The sequence below is a fragment of the Orbicella franksi genome, chromosome 6 (assembly GCF_964199315.1).
Source record: "Orbicella franksi chromosome 6, jaOrbFran1.1, whole genome shotgun sequence".
NCBI lineage: Eukaryota > Metazoa > Cnidaria > Anthozoa > Scleractinia > Merulinidae > Orbicella > Orbicella franksi.
Window position 1 is genome coordinate 27,338,058 of NC_138150.1, and position 27,409 is coordinate 27,365,466.

Consider the following 27,409-nt stretch of genomic DNA (forward strand, 5'->3'; position numbering starts at 1 on the left):
ATATTTTGTAACTTTCCACTTTAAGTTCTCTCGCTCACTTTCGTCCTTCAGTTTGTACTTTGAAAAGTCTCAAACTCGATCTACAAAACATGAGCACTGAAAGACTCCTGTATACAAAATGAATGTCTTAAGGCCACATATCAACTTCTCCCTACTACTACTGAGAAGTGCACAGGGACCAGTGAGGAGAGTTTATGTATTTATATGGCTGGGCGCTGTGATTGGCGCTATCTTGCCCGCTCGGAATTACCCGCTGTGTCCCGTAAGAAAATAGTGCTCTTTTTCCATATAATAAATCATTTATTGACCAAGCTTGTTCGGTCAAGATGGCTGGATATTGAGCTCGTTCCTTTTTGCGTGTTTATATATGGACCTCGACTCCGCCTCGTTCCATAAACACGCAGAAAGGAACTTGGCCAATATCCAGCCATCTTGACCTCACGCTTGGCCAATAACCCATGTATATTGCTCGATTTCACACTGCATCATTTTTAGAGTTCACTACAAAGAATTTCCAAATTCGAACCTGATTTTTGATCCATTTTAAGTTATTGAATATTGTATCTTAAGAAAATCTGCACTTCATTATCGTTACCAACTGCCAAAACGCATACTAACGTTACTCTAACATCAATCCCAAAAGAGCCAGCGTAATACCTATGCATGCTGTTTGCAAAGGAAACCTAAAAAGTGCTTGCTAGCTAGATTGGCACTATTCCGTTGATATTATAAGAGAGATGTTACTTTATGCAAAACAAATCATGAAGGCTACACGCATTTATGCGTTAGTTAAAACGTGGCATCAACCGACCAGCAAGTCTACACGAATTATTTCAGTTAAGTATCTCCGACCAGACCAAGTAAACACGGCTTGTGTGCACTGGTCAAAAGAAAACGACCCATTTAGTTTTTTGGAGAACGTTGAAACTGTCGAAAACTCCGCGGCTAGAAATAATCTATACAAAAATTAAACGCAAAAAACGGAGATATGCCAAAGTACCTTACTCTCAGACTTAATGGGAAAAGTATTTTACCTGCAGCGTGTAATCCCCTTTGGATCATATGCCTAGTAGATCCTGGTACAAACGGTGATTTTTGATTAAACTGATTGCAACTAAGTGCGCTAACACAAAATATATATACAGAAAAAACATTGTTAACAGGGAATTTAATTCATTATCAAATTAAGTAATTATCAATGGTGAGGACGAGTTAAAGTCGGCCAGTTAAAACAATCTATAGCTAATATAATTACAGCTGCATAATATTGTTGTTGTGTACGGCTCGTTTTCCATTTTTTCTACAGTAATGTAATGGTTACCAGGCCATGACCAGCTGTATTATAACAGCAATCATTTTGCTGATCTTTTCCAACGTTATAAGAACCTCCCCCTCCTCCACAAGAATCATCTTCACATTTCCCACCGCTTCCCCCGGAATATCCTCCACCGCCACCTCCACCGCAACCCGCACCACCACCCCCACCAAAACCACCAGAACCAGAATCGTCATTAAGAGATGGCACGAAACTCTGTCCACCCACTCCTCCTTGAAGAAATCCTTTACCCCCTTCTCCACCATTGCCCGGAGTCGTTCTATGACTCCCGCTGGAGTAAAAGCCGCCGCCGTCACCACCTGAAAAAATAAAATAAGCTGACTCATTCCCATACGTATATTTAACGATTCCAAATTTACCTCTGTCATGCAATGGAGGTTTGCCTAAAAATATTATGAGTTGCCCACGCACAATTAAAAAAGGAGGGTTACAAAACTATATTTACTGTGCCTTTCAATAACAAGTGAACAGTTGCGTTTGTTGTTGCTGTCAACCAAATTTTCGGCAGCTTCCGGAAATTGAAAAGAGTATTTCGACAGCAACATCTACATAGAGAAAGCCGATGAATCGACTGCTGTCTAATCAAATGGGTCTTGTCGGCAACTGACTTTGGTGAAATGAATATAATCATTCTCGTCACTCTCACCTGAAGGACGGCCATTAGAACCAGTCTCTGTACCGTGTCCATTGCTGCCTCCTGACCTTGAGTTGTACCCAGGATTCTCTGACGTGTTTGTGCTAGCATCACATCCCTGATGTCTCGATGTTACAGCTCTGAGGCCTCCACCGCCTCCGGCCACTATCAAAGACGTATTGCTTCCTCTTACTACACATGTTCCTCCACCACCTCCACCAGCTCCACCAACTCCAGAACTCACGTCGGGTCTTATTCCTCCCTCTTGACCAACCAGAATTTGAATCATTTCTCCTTGCGAGAGGTTGAAGGTTCCAACCATTCTTGCACCTCTTCCTCTGCATTGGGCACTGCTCTGGTAGTTATCATACCCCCCTGCTGCTCCTACTGCTTCTATTCTGTATTGACCAGTGTACGGCACAGTCCACTGTTGAATACCGCCGGACAGTGTAACTTGACCGTCATGATCCTGACCTGTGTAGTGACTACCGAGTGACATTGGACCATCTTTTCCACTCGCTCCAAGACTCGTAAAGGTAGCATTGAATCCTGGGAAATTAAGAAACATCAACAGTCTGAAGTTCAGGTAACAAATTATGTACCTAAAAACTGTAGCTCTGGCGCCAAATTGCCATCTAACGATAGAAATGTGGCAAAACCCATAATTTGTTGCAAGTAAAGAAAACAAATAACATCTTAACTGAGCATTTACCAATAGGGCTTTTCAGGGATAGCTGGGTTATTTAAAAGGCATAACTGAGGTACCGAGACCAAGCCCAGCTTGGAAAGGGAGATGACTTTGGACACGGGAACAACTGATAATTAAGACCAGCGCCACAAACAATGAGTCGGTCAGACTGCCTCAGTAGTAATGAAAAGTGAAAAAAAAGTGTGCTGGCATTTTGTACCAATTTACAGTCGCTATTTTTGCCCACGTGTGCCAAAATAGATCTTTACCGTATTCCAATCAAGCAGTTAGGTTAGGTTTTGTAATGTTCTCATTTTAGTTATAGGGCCAACCAGGTGTTACAATATGGTCCAAAATGGCAGCGCCCTAGAAAGATCCCAAAGTGATTTGAAATTGTCAAATATATTTAAACATTTCTAATGCACAAATATATCTTCAACAATTTGGTGGATAATTTGTTCCAACAGTGCAGATTTTTTGTAAGTTGTAGTTTTAAAAGTCTAACTTTAATGGTTAATACAACTAAAACGTAACACTATCGGAATTAATTTTGGAGACGGAAACCTTGTTAGAGGGGAAGGCGCCCGATATGAATCAAGTGAAGAACGAGGTTTACGTCTCAAATTTATCGGTCTATTGTGTCGTCTTACCAACGGGAAAATCCGACTCGTTATTGACGGAAACGATCCAGAATACAAAAAAAAAAAAAAGCCTGTAGCTATTGGCTATTTCCGAGTTACCTTACGGATCCTTACGCCTCTGTTTCAAAACGAGTCCTCGTTCAAAAACTTTCATATGAAAATGAGTTTGATTGGCTTGAAGATAGTGGCCCAGATCCAAGCCAAGTCTCGTTATGATACAGAGGCAACGGGTAGCTCGGGGTGCTTTTCCATTCAACCAAAAACAGCTTTTTGAATTTCCGGAGATTTTCGGTGACGAAAGGAATAACATTTTCCGGAATTCCCGGAAAGAGGACGAACTCGCGTTATATATCCAAATCTTAGAAAATTTGTCAATGAGAATTTTCCTTCCACTTAATTTTTCTTCTGAAATTTCCTGAATTTTCGGCTGAATGGTTCGCATGCCTGAAAGGGTGTCAGTAAAACGCGGACTCGGTATCGGGGTCAGGACCGGGGCCGGGGTCTCTTTTATACATTTTTTTTTCCTTTTTACCATAAGTTTCCTTTTCAATGTCTTTTTTTCTTTTCTTTTCTTTTTTTATCCTAATTTCCAACTTTTCATTGCTATATTTTGCACACAAAGGAAATGAAATACAGTGGAGTTCATTTGTTAGGTACATCACCGCAAACAACCCGCGTCACATTTAAGTCAAGACAGTCAAATATAGAAGATGCACGCAGTTCTCTCCTAGTTCATGAGTTAATCGAGAATTAAGGGATCCACTATCTAAGCCTATAAAAATAAGTCTCGAAAGCTTAGTATAGATGGTTTTCACGTGACGTCAAAAAGTTCTGAGATTCAAAACTAAACAGCCACCAGAGTCTTTATCCTCATCAGGCATAAGAGGTACAAAATGTATATTGATGACAACGTTTCAGCTCAACGGCGAAACCAGTGCATTTTGAACTTCAGGTTTATGGCAGTGCCTGACATAGAGCTACGATCGCGTTTGTCGAGAAATATATACTTACTTCGTGATTTTTAGCCATTTGTGAAGTAAAAGTATTAGGAAAAGTTTTTTTTGTGAATTATTTATCTTTTATAAGATCGCATTTTCTTGACTTCATCCATCGAATGGTTTTCGATTTATTTTTTTCATTGCGCGACAGTCAAAACGATCTATAGCAATCTCGTTCCCAGGGTCTCGTGGTAGGCGGCGGGGGTGTTTCTGGTAAGTTTTGCCTATTCTAGTTCACGAAATTGTTAGTTCAAGGTAAACAAACCTGTTTTTTCCTCGCTTCTTGTCTTGCGAGAGTATGACGTAGTCAATTCACGGAACTGCCAGAATAGAGCTGCAACGAGTGTAAGTACTAAGCTTTCGAAACGAATTATTTTTAGAGACTTTGAAAAATCCTTATTTGACCTGACGGTGAATCACTTAATGCTCCACTAACTCGACTAACTCATTGACTTTCTTGCAGAAATCAGCGCGCTGAATTAGAAAATACATTTGTGCAGCTTCTATATTCGACTGTCTTGACTGAAATGTGACGCGGATTGTTTGAGATGATGTGAAAAAATGAGATCCACCGCATCTTATTTTCATTAGATGCGCAAATATTGCAATGATGCACTGCTGATGTAAATCGCGAGAAATCGGAATTTGGGTTTAAAAAAAGGAAAGAAAAAGGACATTAAAAAGGAAAATTAAAGAAAGGGAAAAAAAAAGTTAAATATACAAAAGAGACCCCGACCCCGAGTCCGCGTTTTACTAACATCCTGCCTGAAATTCAAAAATATTTGCATTTTTCTGAAACTTTCTATAGAAATTTCCGTACCGTCATTACCCGTTTGGAAAGTTCCCGATTTTTTGATTGAATAGAAAGTGCCCCACTTTTGCGATAGAGTGTAACTTGGCCTCCACTCGCCTAGTCATCGTCCCCAATTACAGCGGGCATCAATACGCATGCACCATAATCTGAACATGACGTAGCGCCATGATCCACGCTGATAAACAGACTCGGCCGCATAGATAAAGAGCTAATTATTTCAAACATCAAAACCGGTAACTGATCTGCCATATCTGGTTTTTACAGGTAGCAACAACGGCTCGCCTCCAGCTCGCACTTGTAAATATCCATTCAAATCGGGCAGTCAAGTTGTATTTGTCAATTGTAGTGCGTCTTGTGTATTGTCCAATTTCCAAGCTTGTAATTATTCGCTGTGGTTAATTAAAAAACATTACATATAGCAATAGTTACCAGTGCAGTTTATTCCATCTCCATGAAATCTATCTTTGCACGAGCAGTTATAGGATCCTCGGGTGTTGTTACACACAGCATTAGCACTACAGTTGTGGGTTCCGTTGGTACATTCATCTATATCTAAAACAACAAAGAAGGAAATTTTAAAAAACAAAGAAGGAAATAAGTGTCATTATGAATAAGCACAATTGTTATTAGCTTCTGAAGAAAGGTCAGTGTGAATGGAGACGCTTATAGCTATTAAGAAGCTTGAAGTTGAGAAAGCCGGTAAATAAACCGCTGTAGACAGCTTGTGCAGCTGGCGTTTATCCGAGCATTAGTCCTTCGTCAGAGCAAAGACGAGGCGGAGTACGGAGTTGCGCTATTGGAGGATGACGGCAACAGAACTTGAACACAAGAATTAAACTGTGTTACAGATAGTTACCAGTGCAGTTTATTCCATCTCCATAAAATCCATCTTTGCACGTGCAGTTATAGGATCCTTGGGTGTTATTACACATAGCATTAACACTACAGCTGTGTGTCCCGCTAGTACATTCGTCTTCATCTAAAACAACAAAAAGAATTTGAACTTTAAAACATGCAGATGCCATTGTAAATTGGCACCGTTTTTGGTTTCTAAAGAAACGTTTGTACTGTGTAGGGGATCAGGTGAGACACTCAGCCATTTATCAAATGGAAGTCCTGAAGGACAATTAAGGTCAGTTAACCGCCTCTTCAAGATGTAAAGCCCATGTTTCGAGCATCAGACCTTCGTCAGAGCAAAGTACAGGATGTTTATAAATGTTACCGGTGCAGTCGCTTATTCCATCTCCATTAAATCCATCTTTGCACGTGCAGTTGAAGGATCCCGAGGTATTGTTGCAAACAGCATTTACATGACACTTGTGTGTTCCGTTGGTACACCCGTCTATATCTAAAAGAAAAGAGGCGAGTATGAGCGTGAATTAATCAACATGACACGAGCGTGGGACAAAGAAAAATTCTGAGTCCCCGACAGGAATCGAACCCATGACCCCCCGAACACCGGGCGGGCGCTCTATCCACTGAGCTACGAGAACTCATGGAGAGCAAGATTATTTGATTGAGTCATATATGACAGGTGTCCCGCATACTGCTAGGATCAACGCTATCGAATTCATCGCGAGTAGTGATAAGTTAATAATGATAGTGAATTGGTGATGGTGAATAATGATGGTCATTTGTTCGATTCCTGTCGGGGACTCAGAATCTTTTTTTTGTCCCACGCTCGTGTCATGTTGATTAATTCACCTTCACATTTCATTACCGAGCTTAAAATTCACCATCATTATTAACTTATCAAGAGACGAATAGTTCAATTTGAAACTATAATGAAATGTTTCCATGTAAGAAGATCAATAAATTAGTGTGGGTTATCGTATGAATGCGAATGCAATTAAGGATTTACACTACGCGTTTTTCGATCGACGCAACATAAAGGTGATATTCACTACTCCAAATTAAGAACATGACTCAGTAAATCTTAGAAACGTTAAATCAAGTAGAATCATGTTCCCTGGCCAAAACTGGCGACAACAGCGCAAATGATTTTTTATGAGCTGCCTAGGGATTTAACACTAAGCAACGTTTCCTGCAGCGCGTGTCATAACAGCATTGGCGAGCGAAGGTCATGAAACATTGCCTCTTGTAGGAGCAGTGTGACGCAGTGTGACGCTTATTGTTCCTTTGTGTTTCTCACAAATTATAACGGACCGTGACTTCACTGCAGAAAATAAGAGAGGCAAGAGAAAGGGAAAAAGAAGGCATTTAAGTGTCATATCTTGGAAATATCACATCCCTTATTCAGCTCTGGTATTTCATCAAATATCGGTGTCATTTTAAAACAAAGGCATATCTTTCTATTAGTCAACTTAAGCAAGTTTACTAAAACCTAGTCTACCCTTATCTATCATATTCTATAATAGCTTGGGGAAGTGCTTACAAAATGCACCTGAAAAAGTTGCAATCCAAACAAAACACGGTCCAAAGATTAATGCTTTTTCCGGCTACGTCTGGAGCTTACACAGAAAGTACTTTCCATTTCACACAATACAAGGTATGCATTGAAGCCAAATTTCTGTAAACCACGTCTTCGCACTAACATTGGAAAACAAATTTTGTCCTGTCTGGAGTGATATCCCACATTAGTATAATTTCCAGAGGCGAGTATAAGAATTGGAAATTCTGATTGGTCGAAAAGCTCATCATACGACGCTATATTCACCCCAGTAGAGCTTGGTTACTAAGCTCGCCACCTTTGCTATCTCGGCAAGTAAACATGGTGGACAGTTGCTGAATGAAATTTTCATTTATTCGAAAGACATTGTTTCTACAAGTAGACAGCATTGTACCACAAGAAGAAAATAACCGTTGAAAGTCATTCTTCCTTATATATACATCATAACGAGGCTAGCGTGCACCCTAGTACCGAGGCTACCTAGGCCACTATACATAACATCCTTTTCCTTGTAAAAAAAAACTAATAAACAGACAGAAAAAAACTGTTCCAGTAACAGACCACATATCGTATCTCTCTCTCCGTATGGAAGTCCTTCAAGTACTGTGGCCTCTTCACAACTCGCCCTGAGCGTGTCGTCTTTGGGTACTCAGACACTGCAATTGGCTGGCCCGGCTTAACTCAGACTATCCCTGGAGAGTGACGGGGTCACGGCACGCCCCTTGTTGCTCAGACACCACAGGAGCTACAGCTTCTTGTTGCTCAGACACCACAGAAGCTACAGCAGCCCTTTCTGCCTACTTGAACGGCGACGCTGTTTGCCTTGTGCCCTGCTGGTTGAAGGGTTCTGTCAGATTTAAATTACGCGTCAATGTGCTTCTGTTTTAAGACTCTCTTATCTTCCTTAAATGACGACGATTCTGTCGATATCTGGCACCATCTTTAGTAATCACTTCGTACGACCGAGTTCCCACAGATTTGTCCACCCTCGCTTTGACGGCCTCGTTAGTCAGACTTCGAGGGGAAATTAAACGCACCATATCTCCTCTTCTCAGCTCTGCAAGATCTTTGGCTCCCTTGTTGTAATTAATCGCTTGACGTTCTTCGTCAGTTAGCAGCTTGTCGTGCACGTTATGATCAACGACTGGTTTGAGGAGCCGCGTCTGCTCATGAGTCCTACCACTGGGCTGCTATCCATTCCTTGACTGGGCGTGTTCCTGTATTAGAGCAGCGCAAGATAAGAATCTGTCTTGGCCTTTCTAGATATCTTCATAACTGTCTTTGCTGACTTGAAGGCTGCCTCAACTTTCCCGTTACGCTGAGTGTCAGTGTCGGGGAGCTTGTCACGTGAGCGAAACTCTAATGACGACTGAACTCCTTAAATTCATCTGAAATAAATTGTGAGCCGTTGCCTGACACCCACGGTTTTGGAATACCGTGCCTAGCGGATTGGGCCCTCAACTTCCGGATCACTGTTGCTGACCGTGTGTCCTCAAGAAGATCAAGCTCCCAAAACGAGGAGTAGTAATCCACACAGATGAGGTAGTTACAACTCCTGTAACTAAACAGGTCAATTCAAACTTTGGCCCAAGGCCTATCTGGGACTTCGTGTGAGATCAGGGTCTCTTTAAGCTGTCTCTTGTCGTAGGATCTGCAAACATCACACGACTCAATGAACTGCTGGATCTCACTACTCATGCCCGGCCAGTAGATGCATTCTCTTGCTGCTGACAACACCGGAATGCCCATAACGAAGGCGAAGGATGGAGAATTTTCAAGATGAATGCTGTCGCCCCCGGACCAGAAATCTTTCCAAGAATTCGTATTCAAGGCATTCAAGAATCGTAAACGCATTGGTTACGTTGATCGATCGATTGACCAAAATTTATTTTCCTTCAAGCTAAAGCTACTCATTTTTAGACGATGACGGCAGTTGTGAATGAAGTCAACAACGATAAAACAAAGGTACCGGATAAATTTATTTTTCGTAGTGTTTCGCCCGTTTGTTTTACTGCCGAACTCGATGAGTAAATTGATTCACAATACTTGCCCATGTAAGCTTCTCATTAAAAAAAAAAAAAAAAACTTCGGCTGCATACGTGTATTGCGTCTGCGTTTTATGTTTTAGTCGGTTATTTTGTAGTCCTTGATATTCACCTCTGAAAATTATACTAAGACAATTATTCGCCTCAGGCTCAGTGAACATTGGTGAATATTCATCTCCACCTCGTCTCGGTGAATATTCACCAATGTTCATCTCGCCCTCGCCGAATAATTGTTAATTACCTGGAAGCTAAGCGTCCATCTGTACTCTGATAAAGAGCGCTAAAATAAGCCAATAAAATAATTTGATCGGCTTACGAGACAACTATCAATCGCCAACTGGACTTGAATAAACTAAACTTTCGGTTTAGAGTGCCGGAACGATCGCTTCCAAGTTCGCTTTTTCAGTAGTTTAATATAAAAATTATAAGGATCTAAAAGTTTATAGTCCAGAGCAATCCAGCCCCATTGTGGTTCATGAAAACGTACACTTTTCCTAAGGAAATTAAAAAAAAAAAAAACAGAGCTCAAAGCTTGCGGATGAAAATGCGAAATGCTATGCTGTATTTTAAAGGAGCTACAGTTATTTACGGCTACTTAGCAGCAAGTGTCCGAACTAACGTCAAAGTTCGAAAGACTAAACATCTACCACTGGTTCTACTCCCGAGTACAGGATAGAATATCAGGGCAAGCTTTGAACTGATGACTCATCGGGTGAGCGTTGTAATTGTTGACGTTCACTTCGCTGAGATGACCGGAGATTGTTGTTTAGCGATAAAAAGTTACTACACTCCAGGTAAGTGTTGTTTGAGCATTTTTACAAAAATAAAGCTTCTCATCATAAGCAGAGACAGCTCAATTAGTGTTTTCTGTCATTATTTTACATCTATAAAGTATAATTTCTGCCTTTATAACAAATATAATTCGATACAATGTCTTTTATCAAAGCATTCGCTAGGCTGAGAACTCGTTTACTTCGTTACGCAAAACTCGTTATTTTAACAAAACTCGTTATTTTAGCAAAACTTGTTATTTTAGCAAAACTCGTTATTTTAGCAAAACTCGTTATTTTAGGTACAGTTTTAACACATCTGTTGTCAACAATCCACTCTCTGCAGTTATGTTTACTGCAGACCATTGCGTTTGTCTGAGTCAAAGGGAACGTTATTTGGGTCAAATTTGTCAAAGTTCCGAATCAAAAATTTGAAATCCAGCTTACCGTGCTTCTGTACTCTGATTAAGCACGCTGATTTAGCCAATCAGAGTGTGTACGTAATTTGTTTAATTACAGAGCATGTACGAGAACGTTATTACAGAGAATGTATCGGCACGTTGTACGTAATTGATGATTTTTTCGGTTAAATTTGCAGTTTTAATAACAGCCACGACGACTTTCCACTAAATATCGAGCAGTGTACAAATTAAGAGTGTGTCCACTGAACGCACTCTTAATTTGTACACTGCTCGAATATATTAGAGACCCATTCTCATATTTAGTGGAAAGTCGTCTCATGATGAGAAAATCACGCAGAACCAGGCAGGAGGTGATACAGCTCAAATCACCGATTTCGGTCAAACTTGGCATAAACGTTGGGTTTGGTGAGTAAATGATGATGGCAAAAAAATAGGTCAAAATATTTATTCCCTTCAAGTAAGGAGGACCCCTCCACAAATGGTTGTTTGTCACTAATTTATGCATATTTAATCAGCTGTCTCTGGTTTAGTATTTCTACAACAAAAAAGACCATGTGAAAATGAAATCCACTGAATTACTTTCTGCTATTATCAGTCTCAAAGCACAGACATTCATTTGAACTAGATCATTTGATTTCTCTCCATGGCTCCATCTTAAGGAGGGAGACATTAGGATTTGCGGTGTTGCGGTGTTGATGTTTTTTTTAATGCGGTGATGCGGTGAATAAAATCTCAACTCTCGGTGTTGCGATGATCTCAAACCCTACGGTGTGCGATGTTTGTGCTTTTCACGCTGCGGTGCTCGGTGAAATGAAATTGTTTGCGGTGCTGGGGGTTTTTGATTTACCATTCTCAAACCTAAATTTGACCTACATTTAGCACGTAAACTTCGTTAATCCATGCTAATTTATGACAAACACGTACCATTGAGGTTAATAATTTGTAACAAAATACAGACCATCACTTTCTAGTCAATCTTCAACATGCTTCGCCTGCCAATCCGAAGCTGTTTTTATTTATACATAACTTGACAAGTAACTCGACCTCTGCCACCCGGAGCTCAGTGTTCGGTAGACACGTGGAGGAGCGAGGACAGAAACAATCCTGGAAATTCTGGAAACGCCAAGGCCGAATATAATGTATTATTAACTGCGCAGCTTTTTCCTACGCAAAAAAGGAAAACGTGGCGAAAACTGCCGGCGACAAAATATATTCAGATGTCGCGTCGGCAGGGGAGAAAGAAGGCTTTCTAAGCTAAGGAAGCTTTGTAAATTACACACGTTTACTATTTTTTTTCCTTTTGCTATTCGGCTTCGTCTAGAGGTCATTCTGATACCGGGCTATACCCACTCCCAGGTCCTGCGACTTTCTTGACCTTCTATTTTTTCAAACGATTATCGATATCGAACGCAAACGCACCTAGCTCCGGAAAGCACTACTTCCAGTCAAGATAGGGCTTCAGTCTGTGGGTTTATACACCAAGAAAAGTGAGCGAAGTACATGTAAAAGAAGAGAGGGATCTGGGGTAAAGGCCATCTCTCGAGGCTCCTCTCTTTTTTCTTCGTCCGCTTCCTAGCTTCCCGCAAGGTTTCTTCACAAGAGCAAGAAAACTGATTTACAGGCATCAGCAGTATCGACACTTGCGCAATGAAAAGGGTTGTGATATGTTTATTTTGTGGAAAATTGTTGAGGTATAAAAGTATTGTTTTAAGTGTAGATGAACGAATCTTGGCGCTTAAAATACGAGTTGCGGCGACGGTGTTTCGTTGACTTTTCTTGCTATGATGCAGTGTTCGTTATTTTTTTTTTTTTTGCGGTGTTGCAGTGTTCAGAACCCCCCATGTCCCCCTCCTTAAGTAAGGTGCATATTTCGTAGTGTTGTGAATAGCCTTCAACTGATGGCAAATATCTGCACTGAGCAACAGCAAAAGCACATTATTTTAACATGAATAGTGAGAGAAATCACTAAAGTTCTCAAAAAAGCCATAAAATGTTTAGAGACTTCAATAGCTTTTCTGTGCTGGCGTACTGTTTGCATAGAACTTAACGATTTTTGGCCATTCCGTGAACGTCCACTAAAACACAAAAGCCATTTTTCTGTCTTAACCTAACTCCAAATTAACAAGAAATATCCACCTAAGTATGTTCCTATCAATTATAAATACGGTGAAAAGAAGCACTTGAGACATTTCTTTCAAATATTTTTTTCAAAAAAAAAATCTTATTTCCTCTACATTTTGTGACAGTCTCACGACATCGAAAAATTGCGGCAGAAGAAGCTTCAACCCATAAGTTCCCTCAACTTATGTTTTCAGGTGTAAAATAGAATGAGAGCAAGAAAAAACAACTACATACAAGTTCTTCTTGTATATCTTGTTTGTTTAATTATGACCAATGGCGAGCCAAAGGCATACAGATCAATGAGCCGCTCATGTTGTTTAACAAATAAAGAAGCCTCGACTGTGCTCTGTTCTGTTGTAAAGCACGCAGGAAGCGGTAGAGCACGAAAGAGGTGTAGGGGTAAACACGAGACAAAGTCGAGTGTTTTTCCCCACTTCTTGAGTGCTCTACTGCTTCCTAAGTGCTTTACAACAGGACAGAGCACATGCGAGGCTTCTTTATTTGTTTTATGATAAAGAATCTAATAATTTCTCCACGCATTCGGCTGAATTTTCAAACCAAACTTTATTTTCCAAACAAGTAAAAGTGGCTTCAGCCGTGCTCTGTTCTCCGATAAAGCACGCTAAAATAAGCCAATCACAATCCTTGTTAGAATTGTTCAAATAATTTGATTGGCTAACGAAGCGACAGCTATCAATCACAAACTGGACTTCAGCGAAGCTTTCAGTTTCGAGTAGTTTCGAGCGGCTTTCTAGAGAAGAACGATGCTTTCAAAGTTCCGTCGCTTTTTAGTTAATTTTCAAATATGAATCTAAAGGCAGGTAATGGTTTGTAGTCCAGAGGAATTCGGCCGTATTGTGGCTCATGAAAGCGTGCACTTTTTCAATGGAAATTACGAAACCAGGAGCCGCTTGCGGATGAAAATGCGAAATGCTGAGTTGAATTTGAAAGGAGCTACAGTTATTTACGGTTTGCAGCCGCTTGCAGCAAGATTGCCCGAACTAGCATAAAAGTTAGAAAGACTAAACTGCTCCCACTGGTTCTACTCCGAGCACAGAGGAGAAATATCTAGAGCAAGCTTTGAGCTGACCACTCGTCGGTTCACTTCGCTGAGATGACCAGAAAATGAGCGTCACTACACTGCATGTAAGTGTTGTTTTGAGCAATTGAGCATTTTTGCGAAAATAAAGCTTCTCATCATAAACAGAGACAGCTCAATTGTTTTTTTCTGTCGTTGTTTTACTTCTTTAGTATAATTTCCGCCTTCGTAACAAATGTAATGTCTTTTATCGAAGCACTGGTCAGGTTGAGAATTTGTTTATTTCGCTACGTGTTTTGTCGGCGGGAATCTAACAAAACTTGTTATTTTAGTACAGTTTTCACACTTCTGTTGCCAACGATGGCCTCCGTGAGCCATATTTACTGTAGAAATAGAGCTCGTTTCCATTGCGTTTGTCTGAATCACAGGGGATGTTTAATTTGGGTCAAATTTGTCAAAATTCCGAGGCAAATATTTGAAAGCCAGTTTACTGTCATTAACCCGCGCTCTGTTCTGTGATAAAGCACGTTTTTTCAGCCAATCAGAGCGTGTGTTATGTGGAAACTTTATTATAATTGTCTTTCACTTATAGTGGGTCGTGTGTGTTGTCCAGTTTATAAGTTTGTCATTACTCACTGTCATAAAATTAAAAGACATAGAAATAGTTACCAGTGCAGTTTATTCCATCTCCATAAAATCCATCTTTGCACGTGCAGTTATAGGATCCCCGGGTGTTGTTACACACAGCTTTATCACTACAGTTTTGTGTTCCGTTGGCACACTCGTTAATATCTGAAACAACAAAAGGAAAACGTTTAATTGAAATGCTGTGCTTACAAAATTTTTCGCTCTGACATAGAGTGTCTCATTTGTTACTATTTTATTTCCTCACGTATAAGTCACATCAAGTAACTTTCGATAACTTAGGCCCGTTCCGAACGCCGCTCCATTCATGCGCCGAACCTAACTGATGAGTTAAGCACGGCAGAAGAGCGGTATTTGAATCAGTTTGGTTCGGCAGGTTAGGATTGGTGCGGCAAACAACATAACTCGCTTTTGAATATTAGTTTCAACTAGATGCACGAGATGCATTAACCCAAACTGCGTTACAGTGACATACGTCAGTGCAGCTGACGTATATCCGAGCATAGTCCTTCGTCAGAGCAAAGACGAGGCGGAGTACGGAGTTGCGCTATTGGATTAAGACGGTAACAGAACATGCACACAGGAATTAAACTGTGTTACAGATAGTTACCAGTGCAGTTTATTCCATCTCCATGAAATCCATCTTTGCAAGTGCAGTTATAGGACCCCGGTGTATTGTTACACACAGCATTAACACTACAGTTGTGTGTCCCGCTAGTACATTCGTCTTCATCTAAAACAACAAAAAGAATTTGAACTTAAAAACATACAAATGCCATTATAAATTGGCACCGTTTTTAGCTTCTAAAGAAACTCTTCTGCTGTGTCGGTGGTCAAGTGAGACACTCAGCTATTTATCAAATGGAAGTCCTAATTAAGGTAAGGTAAGTAAGGTACCGTGCATCTGTACTCTGATAACCCACGCTGTTTCAGCCAATCAGAGTGCGTGATTTGTTTAATTACAGAGCATGTATGGAACGTTTTTACAGAGATTATGGAAATTACTTCATATCTTCCTCACGGGAAGATATGAACTCAATAAATTGACCTCGCTCCCAATGTGTGGCTTCATAGCTCAGTTGGTAGAGCATCGCACCGGTATCGCGAAGGTCATGGGTTCGAATCCCGTTGAAGCCCTGATTTTTTTTCAGGCTTCTTCTTTCCAATTGCTTAAATTGGAAGATTTACTCTGATGATCATTCTTCACTTTCATCTACAACCCCAGTTCATATATGAATTATTTCATATAAACTTCACATCACTCAGCTATTTATCAAATGGAAGTTTTGAAAGACGATTGAAGTAATTTAACCGCCTCTTGAAGATGTAAAGCCCACGTTTCGAGTGTGAGACCCTAGTCAGAGCAAAGCAGAGCATGATTTTAAATGTTACCAGTGCAGTAGTTTATTCCATCTCCATGAAACCCATCTTTGCACGTGCAGTTGAAGGATCCCGCGGTATTGTTACAAACAGCATTCATATGACACTTGTGTGTTCCGTTGGTACACTCGTCTATATCTAAAAAACAAGACGACTAGTTCAATTTGGAACTATAAAGAAATGTTTCGATGTAGGAAGATCAATAAGTTAGTGTAGGTAATCGTATGAATGCGAATGCAATTAAGCACACTACGCGTTTTTAGATCGACGCAACATAAAGGTGATGTTCACTCCAAATTAAGAACATGCCTCAGTAAATCTTGGAGGAAACGTTAAATTGTACGTTTGAACGAAACATTTGTGGTTATTAAACAAGGGCAATATTCGCCGCTTACTCAAATGCATAACAGAATTCGAATGCCTCACTTACATATACCTCAGTGCATATTGCAGACAGCTGTAATTGTTACCCAGATATTTCAATTGTTTACGTGGCTCACCTAATACTGAGTTACCCACCAGTCCCCCCAGTCTCGCGACGTTTTTGTTGCAACGAACGCAGTTGCACGAAGTAGAATCGTGTTCCATAGCCAAAGCTTGCGGCAACAGCTCAAATGATTTTTTTTTATGAAGGATTTAACACTAAGCAACGTTTCCTGCGTGTGTGTTATAACAGTATTGGCGAGCCAAGGTCATGAAACATTGCCTACTGTAAGAGCAGTGTGACGCATAATTCAGACGCGTTTTATCTTTTTCTCACTTACCTAAATTGATATTTTCCAAGCATCTGTATTTGACTTCCAGATATTTGTACGTTCCACGACATGGATCGTCACCGAACAAGTCTTTATTTGCAAGTAACTCACAACTGGTTTCGCGGTTACACTTATCCTGCACGCGTTTTAGAGAATTGCTGGAACGATAGTTTATGTCGTTCATGGCAGTATGTTTGAAACACGTATGCTGCAGTGTTTCCTACAACGTGTGTCGTAACAGCATTGGTGAGCCTAGTTGCACAAAACACTGCCTACTATGAGCAGTGTGACGCATAATTCAAACCGCACTTTTTTGCGTTTTCTCGCTTACCGAAATTGATACATTCCAGACATCTGTATTTGACTTCCAGATATTTGTATGTTCCCCCACATGGCTCGCCACCGAACAAGTCGTTATTTACATGTAACTCACAACTGGTTTTGCCGTTACACTTATCCTGCACGCGTTTTAGAGAGTTGCTGGAACGACAGTTTGTGCTTTTTATACGTGTATTCGAACATGTTTCCCGGTTCAGCCTGCCATAGTTCGCGTTCAGCGCGTCGATTTTTTTTCCATTTGGGCAGCCTATTATTCCTTTCTTGGCCATTTTGGGCCATTTCATGAACATCCACTAAAACACAAAAGCCATTTTTCTGTCCTAACCTAACTCCAATTAACAAGAAATATCTGCTTAAGTATTTCCTATCAATTTGCAGTGTAAATGTAGCGACAAGAAGCACTTGGGGCATTTCTTTCAAATATTTTCAGAGCTACATTTTGTGACATTCTCACGATATCGAAAAAACGCGGCAGAAGAAGATTCAACGCATAAGTTCCCCCAACTTATGTTTTAGAATGGGAACAAGAAATAACAACTACATACCAGTTCTTCTTGTAGATCTTGTTTTTTGTAATTGTTATTGATGGCGAGCCGAAAGGCATACAGATCAATAAGCCGCTCATATTGTTCGTGTCTATCAGTTACAGTGGGTCGTGTGTGTTGTCCAGTTTATAATTTTGTCATTATTACTTTCATAAAATTAAAACACATAGAAATAGTTACCAGTGCAGTTCATTCCATCCCCATGAAATCCATCTTTGCACGTGCAGTTATAGGATCCCCGGGTGTTGTTACAAACAGCATTAACACTACAGTTGTGTGTTCCGTTACTACACTCATCGATATCTAAAGCAACAAAAGGAATCTAATTGCAAAATGTTTCATTGAAATGGTGTGCTTACCAAACTTTTCGCCCTGACATAGAGTGTTATTACCGGCTCACATATAAATTATTGCATACTTATTTCCTCACATACACGATATAAAGTAGCTTACCAATGTCTGATCAGTAAAATTACTCGCTTTTAAGGTTTCAACTTGATGCACGAGATTGTGTTACAGATAGTTACCGGTGCAGTTTATTCCATCTCCATTAAATCCATCTTTGCAAGTGCAGTTATAGGATCCCCGGGTGTTGTTACACACAGCGTTAACACTACGGTTGTCTGTTCCGTTGGTAAACTCATCGGTATCTAAAGCAACAAAAGGAATCTAATTGTGAAACGTTTCATTGAAATGGTGTGCTTACCAAACTTTTCGCCCTGACATTAACTACTCATTAACCGAGAGTGATGTCTTTACGGAAAAATTTCAGACCGAGCCCTTGCCGTATTGACCGAGCGATAACAATACAGCAAGGCCAAGGTTTGAGTTTTTTTCCGTTAAGATCGAACGTTCGAGGTTAACAAGTTGTTCATATTATATGGCTTTTTGTATTGTTTTTTCAAGCCCGTGATCAGTCCGAGGGCATTACGGGAGTATAATGCCCTACAATTAGCCAATCATAGCGCGCGTTATATTGACTACATGAACAAGCCATATAATAAAGTGTGTTATTTCCGGCTCACATATAGGTTATTGCATAGTTATTTGCTCACTTATACCTACGATATAAAGTAACTTACCAATGTCTCATAAAATAACTCGCTTTTGAATAATACTGAGTTTCAACAAGATGCACGAGATTGTGTTACAGATAGTTACCAATGCACTTTATTCCATCTCCATAAAATCCATCTTTGCAAGTGCAGTTATAGGATCCCCGGGTGTTGTTACAAACAGCATTAACACTACAGTTGTGTGTTCCGTTGGTACACTCATCGATATCTAAAGCAACAAAAGGAATCTAAATGCAAAACGTTTCATTGAAATGGTGTGCTTAGCAAACTTTTCGCCCTGACATAGTGTGTTATTGCCGGCTCACATAGAAGTTATTGCAAAGTTATTTCCTCACACACGTACGATATAAATTAACTTACCAATGTCTGATAAAATAACTCGCTTTTAAATAATACTGAGTTTCAACTAGATGCACGAGATTGTGTGACAGATAGTTACCAGTGCACTTTACTTCATCTCCATAAAATCCATCTTTGCACGTGCAGTTGTAGGATCCCGGTGTATTGTTACATACGGCATAAACACCACAGCTGTGTGTTCCGTCGGTACACTCGTCAATATCTACCACAATAAAAAGATTCCTGTGAGATATATGTTTCGTAACGACAATTGTTATTAAATTATCCTGTATTATTGTTCTTATATTCCGTGTGATCTCCTAGCATGAGCTGCCTGCTAAACGTTTTAAAAGCAGAATCCGACAACGGCAGCAGTAGTAATTGCAACAACAACAATAGTGATAGCAGCAACAGCAAGCTAACTTTTATAGTTGCAACTCCCTGTTTTAAGTTCTCCTTCTTGGTGTTTAAGCCCCTAAAAATTCTTATTGCTAAGTTGAGTAAGACCACTAATAACAAAAGAATGTGTGTAGTACCGTGTTCACAGTCATGGCCAATAAATCCGGGAATACACAAACACTGGTAATATCTGTCTGTAAAACCGGCTTGGCAGGTTGCGTTGTTCTTGCAAGGTTTCTTTGCACAAGCATTCTTCAAAGAAAAGAACAAAAACAGCCGTTACATTGACATGGTAACGACACTTAAAAGTTAAAATGATAATAGTGATAATAATAATAATAATAATAATAACAACAATAATAATAATAATAATAAATGGAGGTCACTGAGTTTGATGGATATTTTACTAAAGGGTATTTTAGTAGGTCATACTGTTGTTGTGGTAACTTATTTTATCATGAAAATGATTACAATGTGTTTACTAATGATTTGACAGTTTTTTTTTTGTACCATGATTGTAGCAACTGATAAAGAGTAATTATAATGACTCATCAAAATCTAAGTCTTGGAAACTGTTGGAAACTGTTGCCAGCCACCTTCAGTTATTATCTTCATGATTACCTGGGCTTCGCGATACATATAACTTTCGTTCTTCGCGAGGTCGTCTAAGTGTTCATAAGTAGCGTTATTCAGATCACATTTGTGTCGTCCATTTGCCTCTTCCTTCTTGTTAAAATTATAACTGACACAGTTTGGCTCCAGATGGCATTTCAGTCGGCAGGTATGCTCATTGATGACGTCAGTAGTTCGTATCACGTGGTTTTCCAGCCGTTGACCATGGATTGGATCAATGGTGAATCGCAATTTACGACAGTGACCTGAAGAATGAAAATTTTGATATACCTTTATGTTAACATCTAAAATAATTTCTAGCGAAGTCAGTAAAATGAAAGATAAAGACAATAACAATGAGATGAAAAGTGAGTTCATAAATCTCTTTTTCTGTTTGAGTCAATTTAGATGTTTATATTATTTTAAATAACGAGTTATTCCTTGCAAAGGAACTTTAACTTTTTTAAGCATATTTAGGGCGTGAGGCTGCTCTTAGGTTTTCGGGTTAATAAAGCTATTACATGGAATGGTGCTATAAACGAGAGGCAAAAACTCGAAATAAAATATCAAGGCTCGAAGTTTACAGAAGAAGAGAGAAAGGAAGAAAGAAGAAGAAAGAAGAAAATAGAGAAAAATATTGCTCGGGTGGATTTTAACCAAAAACAGATTTTACAAGAGAAACATGAAAACGCGCGGCTTCTGTTTTGGCGATGCGAGAGTTACGGAGACTAGTTCGAAAATTCTTGTAATTTATCGCTACCGAAAACTTAAGTGTCAAAACCACCTGTACACATCTTCCTATACATAGTAATACTTTGATGTTACATACAGTTGCTACCTAAATGAGAAATGTTTCACCACTCTATCGTTTTATTGGATGAATAACCATTGGGCTTTTCCAGCCCTCATTGCGGACGCGCTACAGTTAAAAATATGGTTCATGCCTTAAGGACGTTCGCGCGAAAATTTTCCAGTCGATAGATTTTTTTAAAAATTTTTACGGCAGTCAGATAATGAGTTACTTGTGACAGAAATGCAAATAAAATTGGGGGTCACCGACTTCGTTTTAGAGATAAAGCGTGTCGAACACTACCCTGATTTTCAAAAATTGGCGCAAATAATTCAGCATGGTCCAGAGGGGTTTGTAGTTAAAAACATCAAAGGTGAGTCAACGGGGGCAAACGATCTCAGTCATATTTTGTAGAAATGGGTCTGTTGCGTAAATAAATCCAAATTTTGCCAATTTTTTCACAAAACTTAACCAGGTGAATATTGTGAGCATTTATAATCTGCACAAAGTGTTGGCTGATTAATTATCATTCCGACCGCGGCAAAGCTATACGGTATATTAATAAAAGTCTCGTCTGGACGCCTTAATTAAGCGGAATTGAGTCAGTCAAGGGTGCTGAAAACTCTCCTTCATCCTTTTGCTACACGGTAATGGCAACAACAAAACAAGCTGCACTAAAACAAAAATATTCTCGAACATTGACTGCAGACAACTTTACCTTGCGTCTCCGAGATCAAGGAAGCCATCAAGACGCAAACAGAGCGAAAAGATACAACGAGCATCTCTAAGAGGGTCTCGTGAAAACCTTGTAAAACAGCTTCAAAATATCACATTCCAGCGAGAAGCTAAAACGTCCGGTTTAACTTTGGGTACTATGATGAGCTAAATTCAAACTCCTGCATGAGTCAATGATCAGTTTTAACTTGTTAATCTGTTTAACCACCAGCTCCAGAAATAAGCTACAGATTAATCACTGGTGGTCACAGCAACAAAAGAGCTCCTCTGAACTGTGGTTGGTGGATGAATCTTTTTTGCATGGTAAACAATGCTATGATGTTGACGTATTGTCATGACATCGTTTGTACTCTAAATAAGAAGGCGATGATGTTGCAGAACTAACGTGATATATAGTGTTCTAGAGTTTAACGTGAAAACACGAAATTCCTTATTCAATTTTAGAAAAGGAGTTTTGATTAGCGCTGTTACCTGTGTCCGATGAAAAATAAAAAAGCGCGCTATCTCGATGTCGTCGACACTAGCTGGGCTGTTTGTCGTAATACATCAGTATTTTCATGTCATATGCAGGGTTTTGAGAGTGACGCGAATCATGAACTCATTCATCTCTTTTGTTTTGATTGGTTGGAGAATAACAGAATGACGGATTAAATTCTAATGTAGCTCAAACAAAAGAACATGCCGCCTCCATTGCCTAATACGTGCGGTAAAATAATATTTGAACATCAGTATTAACAGCAATCCCGAGATCATAATAGGCCATTTCCCAGTTGAGTTTTGCCTCTGTCAAAACAAGTCTTCGTGCGAAACCATTTATTCGAAAATGAGTTCCGCCTGAAGATTCACTTTCATGAAAATTCAATTCATCTTCATATGAAAGGTTTTGCACGAAGACTCGTTTTAAAACAGAGGCACAAGGCAACTCGGAAATGACGCACACTTGTCACGTAATCTGCATGTACGGCTTTGAATGACACTGGAAGGTTTTTAACCAAAAGAAATTGTACGACTCAGAACCTCGTATAGTGCGGGACAATTTGTGTTTTCTGAGTGCGGCTTTATAATAATCTTTTCTGTTTGGAAACCTCGTTGTCCTATCTTTCACTCTTTGCATGGAACGCGTCGCTTCGTATACCTTCCTCGTGGAAATTTCACTGTGATCTTTCCCAGTAAATACAAACTATGCTGGGTAAACCCTCCACAAATGGCGTTTAATTTATTAAATTATTGGATACTGTTACTTCAATTAACTGTCAGTGTTCTCACAAGATCAATAGATAAATGGAACAGAATTTTCCTTACTGAAGCCAACTTTGAAAATTGAACCTTCGGTTAAGATCAGATCGCCGCACATGGGCAGAGAAGTGCAAGATATACCGTTTATACCATCTTATAACTTTTTTGACAAAATGATAAAAGTATGACACTATTTTAACAAATTTGAATGGACATGACAAAGTCCCCTGTTCAAGTTAAGTGTAAGTTAAAACTTCCTCTCGGTGGTGTGTTAACGTTTTAGTTAAGTGACTAATTAAAAAAAAAATTATTTAACCCCAGACAGTTGATTAACATTTTACCAACAACAAATTTTGGCTCAGTTTAGTTTTCCACACTGTACGTAAAAGCAAAAAGAGCTATAGGAAAAAGAAACTGGTAATTATTTGAGCTTAGTTTTAAATTCATATTCAAAATTGTTTTCGCCAATGACGGAAATCTACCCCAATATTCGACAATTATTTATTTAACTTCGCCTAACTAAAATACTTAACTTAAATACAAGAAAATTTATCAGGCAGGGAGACCACTACAGCGTAGCCAATTACAGTGGATCTCAGGGTACTGATAAGAATTAAATTTAAGCCACTCATATGTAAACAAGGAGAATCAAAAGGAAACAAAACAAAAGATCAAATGGCTAGAAACAGCCCGACTGCGGGCACAGAAGAGACCTCGCTGTGTTGCTTTTGGGACATTTCGTTCACTTGGTTACTTACGACCCTAAACTATCATCAGTGAAAAACAGTATTTTTAGATTTCGCCACCGACTGCATTTGCTGCCTTCAAATAAGCCTTTTATAAAAAATCTCTTTAGGTGTTCGTTAAACGCTTGAGTTTGCTTACCATTAAATTCTTTGCTGGTAATATCAGTTTTTTTTGTTTGTTTTTTTTTGCTCTTTTGAGAGATGAAAAACTTTGAAACCATTCACTGGTTAAAAATGTTTAGAGCTTCGACTCCTGCAACTGCCGCCTTCGACAGGTGCAATGATAAAAAAGCGATGAAAACGGATCTGGAGTAGAAATGCTATGAAAGACTACAACAGAGTAATATTATGGATATAAATCTAAGAATTTTGTTGAAAAACGTGTTCTATTGTCCTAGAAGTAGGCTACAGTTAATGCAAAGTCTGAAGCTTGTCATTTTGTGCTAGGATTCCAGCTACGTTCTAATGACGATAATAACATGAAAAAGCTCATATACATGGTTAGCAACTCTACAGCTTTAGGCCGTTGCAGTTTCACTGTCACGATTTTTAACATGCCTTGCTTTGTACCCAAATAGTTGCAAATTTACTTGTAACGCTTTAGGCTTTTTTAGGTGTTTTTATTTTTCTTTTGCACGTAGAAAATTTTAAAACAGGTCAATGTTGTGAGCATTCATAATCTGCGCAAAGTGTTGGCTGATTAATTATCATTCCGACCGCGGCAAAGCTATATATTAATAAAAGTTTCGTCTGCACGCCTTAATTAAGTGGAATTGGGTCAGTCAAGGATGCTGAAAACTCTCGTTCATCCTTTTGCTACACGTTAATAACAACAAAACGAGCTGCACTAAAAAAAATATTCTCAAACATTGACTGAAGACAACCTTACCTTGCGCTTCTGGGATCAAGGAAGCCAACAAGACGACAGCAAAGCAAAGAGATACAACGAGCATCTCTAAGAGGGTCTCGTGAAAATTTTGCAAAACAGCTTCAAAATATCTTATTCCAGCGAGAAGTTAAAACGTCCGGTTCAACTTTGGGTACTATGATGAGCTAAACTTCGACACCTGCACGAGTCATCAGTTTTAAGTGGCTGTCCCGCTAAAAGCGGTCCACTCGACTTCGGGACCAAAAATAACTTTCCTTCATTTTCTGTCAGTGAAAAGGGTTTGTCACATATATAGAAAAAAGCAATTTATTATTTTCCAATTCCTTATTTTTGCTTTGCTACGAGCCAAAATTGAATTTTGGCCGAACTGAGGTTGCCGATCGTGATCAGAAAGGTAAAATTCACCGATTTTGTGAAGCGTACTACGTCGCCAAAAATGCAGCTCACGGAATTTCGTTTTCATACGAATTTTAATGTATATTCATTACTTTGACTGACGAAATATGGAAACTTTTCGAAAACTTCTAAGCTTATCAGCGAGGCTGGAAGACACCCTACTCGGAGGCCTTTGATCACCTACTAAAATTTAGCCAAATTTGACGGGGAAAATCTCAAAAGTTGGGTCTAAATGAAGCCTAAAAAGCACATCCCAGTAAATTTCATACCTTAATAAACCGTTCTATAAGTTCAAACCGGTGGGTATCTCCTTGGATTGCACGCGAGAACAGATTAAAATCTGCCACAGTCAGTGTGTTTACATAATCATCGCTCGTATCAAAGCTCATTTGTATAACCCTAGCACCCGGTGAAAATACATCTTCTTCCGTTCAGGTTCGTTTGTTGACCTTCTGAGTAGTGGCAAAAAGCTTCCTTTAATACTTGTGTACACTCTAGATCCAGTTTTCAGGTGAAGGCTGCGTTAAAGTTGATCAATTCTCAAGACTTGCGAGACTCCAAAAGTAAATAATGGCGCCGGTCTGCAGAAATTAACGGTAGCCGTCGTCCTGACCCTTCAATAAATTCTGCCGCAGAGGTAGCACCAGGAGAAGAAGAAAATCGTAAGTTTTCATTTACCGTTTAATGGCAACTGAATCCTGTACTACTGCCAAGACTACTGGGAGCTTGAGGGCTATATGCCCGAATTTGAAAAACAACAACAACAACGAACACTTGCCAGTTGCATCGCCGCTGGGAAATGAACCTGAATGAACACGACACGCTTGAATGGAACTATGTTTTGCGATGAATGATGGGCTTTACTTCTGTTTTATGCTTGATGCTTGTCTTTTAGTATCTTGCACAGCGCATAAAATAAACTTCGGGATCCGTTTATCGGGCCGTTTATACAACGAAAGCTGCACCAGCTTCGTCAAAATGTCACACAAGTTGTAACGTGACCAATTACCCGGGAGGGGGATACTCCCTTATATGGGCTATATAGGTATCTGTATGTGAGGCCCCAAAGAGTAGGGTTTTTCAGCCGTTTGGGTCATAAATAGGGTATCGATTTTGGCCATTTTGGTTATAAATTGGGTATGGTTTTAGCACTCTAGTCTGGAATTGGGTATGTTTCTGAGCAGAAGCTACTTTTTCATCAGTATCAATAGGACCTTCAACAAAAGCCCTTCATAACGTATGTTTACGGCAACTGTGTCAGCCGCGACGGTCATAAATAGGCCATCGAATTTTAAGTCAGGTCATAAATAGGGTAGCAAAAAAAGCAGATTTTGGTCATGAAGAGGGTAAGGGTTTTGGGAAGGGGGCCGCACACCCCCACTCAACTTTTGTGGAAGTACCCCAGTAAGAGTGCATGTCCCATTACTTTACCATATGTTTCGCGAGGCGGAGAAATAAAAGACAAACTATTTTTATGGCCAATAATTCTGGTGTCGTCAGAAAAAATGGGAAAGGTAGTAGTCCTATAAACACAAAGTGAGAAATCGGCCTCTCAACATCTGTACGCACTTTGATATGGACGTTTTTTGGAACGTTTCTTGGTCCCATCTTTTGATTTTCTTCCATTGTGTTTTCTATGAAAAACGAACGGCTGCTAACGGGAAAGGAAAAGTTAATTTTAGGTCCATGTCTGCTTCTTCCGCTCTCATGTATTAGCAACTCCTTATATTTTCCGGGAAAAGGTAGATAAAAATGGAAAAGGTGCAATGATTGTCGTCGATCGGTCATACTGAAAAGATTACACTAGTCCAAAATATTAATGGGTGGCTTTTTCTTTATCAATATTGAAATGAGAAAATCTTGCCAAATCTAATGATCGGCGCGCGTGGGGTAGGGAATTTGCCCTCGGCCCCTGGTAATTGGCCCAGGTGGGGGGGGGGGGGGACTTCCAGAAAAGTTGAGTTGGGGTGTGCTGCCCCCTTCCCAAAACCCTTACCCTCTTCATGACCAAAATCTGCGTTTTTCGCTACCCTATTTATGACCTGACTTAAAATTCGATGGCCTATTTATGACCGTTGCGGCTGACACAGTTGCCGTAGACATACGTTATGAAGGGCTTTTGTTGAAGGTCCTATTCATACTGATGAAAAAGTAGCTTCTGCTAAGAAACATACCCAATTCAAGACTAGAGTGCTAAAACCATACCCAATTTATAACCAAAATGGCCAAAATCGATACCTTATTTATGACCCAAACGGCTGAAAAACCCTACTCTTTGAGGCCTCACATACAGATACCTATATAGCCCATATTTAACAATTATTCCATGAGCGTCCGTTGGATATGAGTAATTATTATATGGCTTCGGCTTGTGGCCGATATAACGCGCGCTCTGATTGGCTAGGAGCGAGATCTGAGCGGTCATTATGCAGCCGTAATGCCCACGGGCCGATTACGGATTATGCAAATTAGGAAGAGCCCGGCTCGGAAAATTCAAGCGCATTGAAACGATGAAAGCCGATTAAAATCAGTAAGAAAAGTAAATTTAATTCCGAGTAACTAAAAGTTTAAAGATTTTTCCTTAATAAAATCTGTATAGAAGTCGTTTT

The 27,409-nt window shown here is 39.7% G+C and overlaps 1 protein-coding gene across 1 annotated transcript; it reads right to left on the minus strand.

Annotated features, from left to right (window-relative positions):
* Nucleotides 1-654: 654 nt before the first annotated feature.
* On the minus strand, nt 655-24,468 carry LOC145490566 (uncharacterized). Its single transcript, XM_081469668.1, has 10 exons — nt 24,405-24,468; nt 20,018-20,274; nt 19,534-19,648; nt 18,744-18,866; nt 17,763-17,885; nt 15,174-15,296; nt 5,968-6,090; nt 5,541-5,663; nt 1,945-2,519; nt 655-1,771 (listed from the first exon to the last, which is right to left on the minus strand). Exons 1-10 carry the CDS (start codon nt 24,466-24,468, stop codon nt 1,301-1,303), a joined length of 2,097 nt encoding a protein of 698 aa, XP_081325794.1. The 3' UTR covers nt 655-1,300.
* Between the last annotated feature and the right edge of the window lie 2,941 nt (nt 24,469-27,409).